Source organism: Salvelinus namaycush, chromosome 32 (assembly GCF_016432855.1).
Source record: "Salvelinus namaycush isolate Seneca chromosome 32, SaNama_1.0, whole genome shotgun sequence".
Classification (NCBI taxonomy): Eukaryota; Metazoa; Chordata; class Actinopteri; order Salmoniformes; family Salmonidae; genus Salvelinus; species Salvelinus namaycush.
This window is the reverse complement of record NC_052338.1, coordinates 8,733,913-8,743,992: the sequence shown is the minus strand read 5'-3', so window position 1 is coordinate 8,743,992 and position 10,080 is coordinate 8,733,913. Positions and strand designations below refer to the sequence as shown.

Here is a 10,080-nt window from a genome sequence, read left to right as displayed (position 1 = left end):
CTTGTGCATGTGACAATAAAACTTGAATATTGTTTTAATTTTGTTTGTTTTGAGTTATATTTTGTTTAATTGTATCTCGCCTTGTATAGACAGCATAGGCTACTTTTCATTAATATTTTCTTATTGATGTTCCTACCATCTCATCAGAGTTGTTAGATTAATGTATTGTCAGGAATGAGCAACAACTTTGAGCAAATGAGGACTATTTGTGATGGGATGTAATAAAGTCTTTGTTCATCTTCAAAACAGCGTTGAATGAAACTAACAAGATTATGGAGATCAACCCTCACCTGCTGGGAACCATGTCTGGCAGTGCTGCTGACTGCCAGTACTGGGAGAGACTGCTGGCTAAGGAGTGCAGGTCTGTTAGAGTTCGTCTCTGTGGGATTGAGTCCCGTTATACAGTTACATGGTGTTAATAAAATAATATATCAGGTTTATGGGCAAGGGGAGGGCCAGGGAGAGTGGAGAGGAAATGTACCAATAAATGTAATTTCCATACACTCAAAACAAATACGTGGGAGATAAAGTAAGCACAGCACAACCATATAAATCAGTAACTTTGTAGTTAACATCTACTTAACGTTTTGGCCATAATGCTTATCTAGACTAGCCCTCTCCTGTATTTAACTTCTTGGTCTGCTTCCAAGCCACGTTAATGCCTTCATGTCTCTGGGGTGTTTAAATGTATCTGGCAATAAACCAGTGTTTCAGCACTCTGACCGCCTTGTCTCATACAGTGACTGACCATCTCTTTGTGTCTCAGGCTGTACAAACTGAGGAACAAGCAGAGGATCTCAGTGTCTGCAGCCTCTAAGCTGCTGTGTAACATGATGCTGGGATACAGAGGCATGGGCCTCTCCATGGGCAGCATGATCGTTGGCTGGGACAACAAGGTACAGGGTGGGTGGAGTGGTGTGTGTGTGTGTGTGTGTGTGTGTGTTTGTGTGTGCATATGCGTATTTAAAAGCCTTATTTTATAGATTACATTTTCATCCTGATGCTACCCAAGATGTTTGAGTACCATTGGAGTGTCTCCAGTTCACATGTCTGTTGATGAGTACTGATTTATTTGTGTCTTGCTGTCCAGGGCCCTGGTTTGTACTACGTGGATGATAACGCCACACGTCTCTCTGGTCGTATGTTCTCTACTGGTTGTGGTAGCAGCTATGCGTACGGAGTGATGGACAGCGGCTACCGTGAGGACATGACGGTAGAGGAGGCGTACGAGCTGGGCCGCCGTGGCATCACCCACGCCACGCACAGAGACGCCTACTCTGGAGGAGTGGTCAACTGTGAGTGACCTTGTTCTGAACCTATACTCATTATATAACGATTCATTTGACTTGACTAAGTCAGTTCATGTGAGACCATGTAAATTATAGATATGTGCAGGATTGAGTTTGATGTATGTTGAGATATTGTTTGTTTGTTGTGTAAATTCCAGGTTTGAATTCCATTCAAGAGATTATAACTAAATATACAATTATAATCTATTCTCATAAGGATTTATCCATATTAAAAAGTATTCATATGCTGAATTCATAGAAAAATAAAATGTAAACAATACCTTTAAAATGTGTTTATGTGTAACTGTGTCTGTGTTTGTCCAGTGTACCACATGCAGGAGGACGGCTGGATAAAGGTGTGTAAGTAGGACATGTCAGAGCTGATCCACCGCTACAGGAAGGGCATGTTCTGATCATAGATCAGTTTCCACATCCACACAGAAACCCTGTGTTCTCTATCAACTGATCCCAGCACTGCTCCAAATAAAGACCGTTTTCAAACTGCATTCTCTGGATTGTTTAACCGGAAGGTCTTACATGCCTAACAGTGTTTTTATACAGTATGATAATCTACCAGTTATTTACGTGCCAGTCATTGGAAAAGGTTTGTAGGATTGTTTAATACAATACTACAAACCTTGATTTTTATTTTCTCTGTAAAGTCGGTTGAGACTTGTTAAAAACACTTGATAACTTTGTGACTTGAAGACGTTTAGTCATATGTTTTAGGAGGAAGTCAAATTCAGAGTCTTAATCGGGTTATCTAGTGTTATCTGCCTCCAACGAACTGTTTCCTGAAACACAAATACATGTCCCAAACCAGTCGGATGTGTTTGCCCAGGTACCTTTAGTTGGCACCCTACTGTACATTTCCAATTTAGTGTTGGCGTGTATTGTACAAATTCTACTAACAAAATTGTTGTAATATAAGGAAGTTTTACAGTGACGTGGTTTAAAATGGCACTTAAGGAATACATTTGCCATAAAACCTGAAGAAGCCTATTTCTACCATATTATGTTCATTTTCTCAGGTTGATATATGAGTCACTGTAGATATGAATAGTCTGTGCAGTAGTTACATGGGGAGTATACTGTAGGGTCCAGTATTTTATTATAAAAAGATCATTCAACCCTTATAGCAACTACATTGCATAAAATAGTATTCAGTATCAACAGTAGTCTCTCTTTTCTGCCTGGATGTTTTTTGATCAATGAATATCATTGATTCATAGGCCAGAGTTCACTCACCTGGTTTTCCAGGTCTGAATCAGTCACTGATTAGAAGAGAATGAAAACCAGCAGTGATGTGGACCTCCATACAAGTAAAGATACTGAACATGACTTATTCTGGTCTCTATATATGATAATGTTCAGGACAAAAGAGACAGTGCAGAGATTCTCACCCTTTTTTAAGAAGCATTTTATTCAAACATTTACAGTTCATCATTTAGCAGAGACTCTTATATCCAGTGACTTAAAGGACCAATTAGGGTTAAGTGCCTTGCTCAAGGACACATCTTCAGATTTTTCACCTATTCAGCTGTGGGATTCGAACCAGCAACTTACCTTTTGTTTGCTGACCCAACACTCTTAAGTGCTAGGCTACCTGCCACACCATCAATTTCCATACAGGTCACCAAAATATATATTCCTTCTTAAGACCATATACAAATTATATTGTGTCAATTCAAATCCTTTGCTGTTTAGAACAAAATATCTTACTGAAAACATTATTAAAAGGTCCAGTATGACACTTTCATTCAAATTGTGGACTTTATTGACAAGTGTAAGAACAGTATTACAGAATACATGAATTTGGTCTCTAATTTGTCTTGTTTGGCTGCTTGATTATGTGGATCAGATTAAATGGATCACATTTACAATCCTGTTTTCGGGACTTGCATTAGATTTGGTAGATCATTGCTTTATGTGTAGAGCTTCTATAATGGACAAAGTACAAACACTAAAAAGTACAAGCAATAAAATAGTTGTTCAACTTGGCCAACTTATTCTACAGAACCTACTAGCCCAAAAAGAAAGAAAAATTGAAAAATACCGCCACTTCTGGTACAAGATACATATGTACAAATGGAACATGTGGATAGGCCTTGAAGGCTTATGGCCATACAATTAAAACAAGTTAACAATGTGAGCAAAATTCTAACGTCACACAATTACCGTATCTTATACCACCAAAACCTACACGTGTTGCTACACTACACATTCAAACAAAATAATTATGTTTTTCCAGTTTACAGCAATATCTTTTAAATGTGATTGTTTTGGTAGCTTCAGTTAGGGGAAAATCGAGCTTTTACGTTTTATTTGTAGAATAATATAAGTTAAAATCTTAATTTATCATCGCACAACAATCTAATCCTTTCCAGAAACACACTTTGATGGTGTTTGATTGATTCTAATATGTGACTCACCGCCTCCATTCGGTCTTATGCAGCAACATTTGAAATTGTGTTTTTTTACATCGGATAAAAGTAGAGACTCAGAGCTAGAAAATTGTTTATCATAAACTGCAGTTGAGGAACAATCGGAAAGTAATTCTGCTTTGAAAGTTGATAAACCTGTAACTCCACTTTTGAGAAAATGGCGCTTGAATTATTTTGGTGCACCTACTGGAGAGCTCTTCTTTATCTACACCCATTCAGCATTGTTCACACCCTCTTAAGCCTTAGCCCCACCCATCTCTTTAAGGATTCACATGTGAGGTCATGTGCTAAACAGTGAGTAGTGTAGTAAAGATCAAGACTAAACGTGGTAAAAGTAGTAGCCTACAATAAGGAAAAACTCCAGGTAAAATACACTTTATCTAGTTATTGGGCTATATCCTAATATGACATTGGTGCAGGTCATGTTGTTCTTCACATTACCATCTCTGGTAAACTATATCAAATAAAATCTAAGTTTATTTGTCACATGCACAGGATACAGAAGGTGTAAACAGTACAGTGAAGTGGTTACTTGCATATTTGCATAGTGGAGATTTTAGCATGTAAATCTTGCTGGGGCAAAAAAATTACAAAAAGTGAGATGCATGGCTGCAAAGCCACCACACAACACAACAATAAACAATACATTAATTGCACTATAACGGTGACAAACGGTGCCCACAAACTGTTAGGGCCTACATAAAGCTGTCCCAACAGCAGAGATTTATTTTCAGCACCTTGGAGGGAATCCTTACCACCGCTACACCTGGCTATCAGCGGAGCCTTGTCAGGCAGCGAAACAGTTCATTCAGGCTCATTTACTTCCTTTTTTTAAAACATAGCTGATATGGCTGACTTGCTTAAACAAATGTGGTTTCTACTGACAATAGAGATGTACAAACTATGGAATAAAGGAACGTCGAGCGGATAAAAGGCAATCTGTAATTTCGATTAAGACATTAACAAGCGAGCTAGGACGGACGTAGTCAATATAACTAATTGTTCAGCACTTTTGAAATGTACAGCGACAGAATTCAGAACATGGGCCGTTCTTACAGTATGCTCCCTGTACACCAAATCAGAACCGTAGGATAAATAAAGTCATATAAGCAGACAATGAAAGCTCTTACAATATTTTATTATTACATTTTTCTAAAACAGGCTATAGGCTACATGTGCACCACCAAGTCAGAACAGTGGCCTAAGTTATGAGGGTGGAAGGGACCAAATTATTAGGGTGAGGCATACTTTCCAGGTCTATGCCCAAACAGTTCGAGCTTCTAATTTAAAAAATGTATCTCTCCAGAAATAAGTCTCTCACTGTTGCTGCCTGTTATAGACCCCCTTCAGCTCCCAGCTGTGCCCTGGACACCATATTTGAATTGATTGCCCCCCATCTATCTTCAGAGTTTGTTCTGTTAGGCGACCTAAACTGGGATATGCTTAGCACCCCGGCATTCCTACAATCTAAGCAAGATGCCCTCAATCTCACACAAATTATCAAGGAACCCACCAGGTACAACCCTAAATCCGTAAACATGGGCATCCTCATGGATATTATCCTGACCAACTTGTCCTCCAAATACACCTCTGCTATTTTCAAACAGGATCTCAGCATTCACTGCCTCATTGCCTGCATCCACTATGGTCAAACGACCACCCCTCAGCACTGTCAAACGCTCCCTAAAACACTTCTGCGAGAAGCCCTTTCTTTTTTCCCCTTTTTTAAAATATTAATATTTTACCCCCTTATTCTCCCCAATTCCGTGGTATCCAATTGCTGGTAGTTACTGTCTTGTCTCATCGCTACAACTCCCGCACGGACTCGGGAGAGGCAAAGGTCGAGAGCCATGCGTCCTCCAAAACACAACCCAACCAAGCCGCACTGCTTCTTAACACAGCGCACATCCAACCCGGAAGCCAGCCGCACCAATGTGTCGGAGGAAACACCGTACACCTAGCGACCTGGTCAGCGTGCACTGCGCCCGGCCTGCCACAGGAGTCGCTAGTCCGCGATGAGACAAGGATATCCCTGCCGGCCAAACCCTCCCTAACCCAAACGACGCTGGGCCAATTGTGCGTCGCCCCAGCCGGTCGCGGCCGGCTGCGACAGAGCCTGGGCTCGAACCCAGAGTCTCTGGTGGCACAACGAGCAGGCCTTTCTAATCGACCTGGCCGGGGTATCCTGGAAGGATATTGACCTCATCCCGTCAGTCGAGGATGCCTGGTCGTTCTTCAAAAGTAATTTCCTCACCATCTTAAATAAGCATGCCCCTTTCAAAAAATGTAGAACTAAGAACAGATATAGCCCTTGGTTCAATCCAGGCCTGACTGCCCTCAATCAGCACAAAAACATCCTGTGGCGGACTGCACTAGCATCGAATAGTCCCCGCGATATGCAACTTTTCAGGGAAGTCAGGAATCAATACACGCAGTCAGTCAGGAAAGCAAAGGCTAGCTTTTTCAAACTGAAATTTGCATCCTGTAGCCCTAACTCCAAAAAGTTTTGGGACACTGTAAAGTCCATGGAGAATAAGAGCACCTCCTCCCAGCTGCCCACTGCATTGAGGCTAGGAAACACTGTCACCACCGATAAATCCACGATGATCAAGAATTTCAATAAGCATTTCTCTATGGCTGGCCATGCTTTCCTTCTGGCTACCCCAACCCCGGCCAACAGCTCCGCAACCCCCGCAGCTACTTGCCCAAGGCTCCCCAGCTTCTCCTTCACCCAAATCCAGATAGCTGATGTTCTGAAAGAGCTGCAAAACCTGGACCCGTACAAATCAGCTGGGCTAGACAATCTGGACCCTCTCTTTCTAAAATAATTCGGCGCCATTGTTGCAACCCCTATTACCACTCTGTTCAACCTCTCTTTCGTATCGTCCGAGATCCCTAAAGATTGGAAAGCTGCCGCGGTCATCCCCCTCTTCAAAGGGGGGTGGCACTCTAGACCCAAACTGTTATAGACCTATATCCATCCTGCCCTGCCTTTCTAAAGTCTTTCGAAAGCCAAGTTAATAAACAGATCACTGACCATTTCGAATCCCACCATACCTTCTCCGCTGTGCAATCCGGTTTACGAGCTGCTCACGGGTGCACCTCAGCCACGCTCAAGGTACTAAACGATATCATAACTGCCATCGATAAAAGACAGTACTGTGCAGCCGTCTTCATCGACCTGGCCAAGGCTTTCGACTCTGTCAATCACCGTATTCTTATCGGCAGACTCAACAGCCTTGATTTCTCAATTGACTGCCTCGCCAACTACTTCTCAGACAGAGTTCAGTGTCTCAAATCAAATGTTGTCCGGACCTCTGGCAGTCTCTATGGGGGTACCACAGGGTTCAATTCTCGGGCCGACTCTTTTCTCTGTATATATCAACGATGTCGCTCTTGCTGCGGGTGATTCCCTGATCCACCTCTACGCAGACGACACCATTCTGTATACATCTGGCCCTTCTTGGACACTGTGTTAACTAACCTCCAAACGAGCTTCAATGCCATACAACACTCCTTCCGTGGCCTCCAACTGCTCTTAAACGCTAGTAAAACCAAGTGCATGCTTTTCAACCGTTCGCTGCCGGCACCCGCCCGCCCGACTAGCATCACTTCTCTGGACAGTTCTGACTAAGAATATGTGGACAACTACAAATACCTAGGTGTCTGGCTAGACTGTAAACTCTCCTTCCAGACTCATATTAAACATCTCCAATCCAAAATCAAATCTAGAATCGGCTTCCTATTTCGCAACAAAGCATCCTTCATTCACGCCGCCAAACATACCCTCGTAAAACTGACTATCCTACTGATCCTTGACTTCGGCGATGTCATTTACAAAATAGCTTCCAATACTCTACTCAGCAAACTGGATGCAGTCTATGACAGTGCCATCCGTTTTGTCACCAAAGCCCCTTATACCACCCACCACTGCGACCTGTATGCTCTAGTCGGCTGGCCCTCGCTACATATTCGTCGCCAGACCCACTGGCTCCGGTCATCTATAGTCTATGCTAGGTAAAGCTCCGCCTTAGCTCACTGGTCACAATAACAACACCCACCCGTAGCACGCGCTCCGGCAGGTATATCTCACTGGTCATCCCCAAAGCCAACACCTCCTTTGGCCGCCTTTCCTTCCAGTTCTCTGCTGCCAATGACTGGAACAAATTGCAAAAATCACTGAAGCTGGAAACTTATATTTCCCTCACTAACTTTAAACATCAGCTATCTGAGCAGCTAACCGATCGCTGCAGCCGTACAGTACATAGCCCATCTGTAAATAGCCCACCCAATCTACCTACCTCATCCCCATATTGTTTTTATTTACTTTTCTGCTCTTTTGCACACCAGTGTTTTTACTTGCACATCACCATCTGCTCATCTATCACTCCAGTGTTAATTTGCTAAATTGTAATTACCTCGCTACTATGACCTAGTTATTGCCTTACCTCCTCACACCATTTGCACACACTGTATACAGATTTTTTTTTCTCCTATTGTGTTATTGACTGTACGCTTGTTTATTCCATGTGTAACTCTGTGTTGTTGTTTGTGTCACACTGCTTTGCTTTATCTTGGCCAGGTCGCAGTTGTAAATAAGAACTTGTTCTCAACTAACTTACCTGGTTAAATAAAGATGAATAAAATAAAAAATGAAATAAAATTATGGGCTACTAACAGCTTACCACACAACATACCTTCTTAGCTACAGTATACATATATCCCTGGCAAATTACATAATTTATGCAGCAGCATACAATACATTTTTGGACTCACCTTGTTGTGCTGTGCTCACTTGAACAGGAAGGTGGCGCAGCGGTCTTTCTTGAGGGCAAATGTTGTCATCAAACAAGCTCATTTTTTTACGAGTTCCCAGTTGTCTTGAACTCACTGAAGTCTCAGATTTCCCAGTTCCGAGTTTTCAGTTGTTTTGAACACGGCAGAGGCCATGCTAGATTGACAGCATGGCCAATGTATTCAACCTTTTCTGGCCCATAGTGTGTTGAGAGTGAATGTGTATCCTTTTAAGTTTGGATAAGAGACCCTTAAACCCAGACTTGGACCACACCCTCTCCACTGAATAGCAGGCTAGTGATTGCTTTGCAAAGCTTTTAGTTATCCACTGATTCCTTCCAAACCACTCATTGTTGAATTTGCGACTTCTAACTTGTTGTGTAATGTTTATGTCCAATGAGCACCGATACGTTTTATCTATAATTTCTGTTCATATGACAAGGATTTGCCATTAGATTGTCAACTTGATCCATGATGATGACTACTTGACTAGTTTACTAGCTAAGATTTAGAAAGTATGATGTTGACCTGATCAGTCCAATCAAAGCCACAGTAGATATAACGTGATTTGATGTAATGTTATCTGTGGCCAATGACCTTGAGCCTTCTTGGATGGAAACTTCTAATGTAAATCTATGGCAGCACCCAAGGGTCTTGAATTTTCGAGCTCTCCCCATAGATTTTGCGGTGGCGTAGTGTCCCCATGAGTGACAGAACACTAGCCAATCACTACGCAACTAGAGAACATTACCAACCCCTATGCTCTGTATTTTCCACTGGCTGCCCCACCACCACAGAAAGCACTGAGCTATTTTGGAGCCGGCTTACTCAAGAAAGCAAAAAAGAAACCATGTTTGTATGCGGCTTTATTAACTCAATTATTTTTTATTTTACATTGTTTGCAAACCGATGTGACATGTATGATTGCCAAAATAACATGCAAAACAAGTTAAAAATAAATATAAAAAATATATATATATACAGTACCAGTCAAAAGTTTGGACACACCTACACATTCAAGGGTTTTTCTTCATTTTTATTATTTTCTACATTGTAGAATAATAGTGAAGACATCAAAACTATGAAATAACACATATGGAATCATGTAGTAACCAAAAAAGTGTTAAACAAATCAAAATATATTTTAGATTTAAGATTATTTTAAGTAGCCACCCTTTGCCTTGATGACAGCTTTGCACACTCTTGGTATTCTCTCATAAATAACACATATGGAGTCATGTACTAACCAAAAAAGTGTTAAACAAATCAAAATATATTTGCCTTGCTGACAGCTTTGCACACTCTTGGCATTCGCTCAACCAGCTTCATGAGGAATGCTTTTCCAACAGTCTTATAGGAGTTCCCACATATGCTGAGCACTTGTTGGCTGCTTTTCCTTCACTCTGCAGTCCAACTCATCCCAAACCATCTCAATTGATTTGAGGACGGGTGATTGTGGAGGCCAGGTCATCTGATGCAGCACTCCATCACTCTCCTTCTTGGTCAAATAGCCCTTACACAGCCTGGAGATGTGTTGGGTCATTGTCCTGTTG

The 10,080-nt window shown here is 41.7% G+C and overlaps 1 protein-coding gene across 1 annotated transcript; it reads left to right on the top strand.

The window, feature by feature from the left end:
* Nucleotides 1-260: 260 nt before the first annotated feature.
* On the top strand, nt 261-1,657 carry LOC120026799 (proteasome subunit beta type-8-like). Its single transcript, XM_038971515.1, has 4 exons — nt 261-361; nt 767-896; nt 1,091-1,295; nt 1,614-1,657. The coding sequence occupies exons 1-4, from the start codon at nt 273-275 to the stop codon at nt 1,655-1,657; spliced, it is 468 nt and encodes a 155-aa protein (XP_038827443.1). The 5' UTR covers nt 261-272.
* Nucleotides 1,658-10,080: the final 8,423 nt, after the last annotated feature.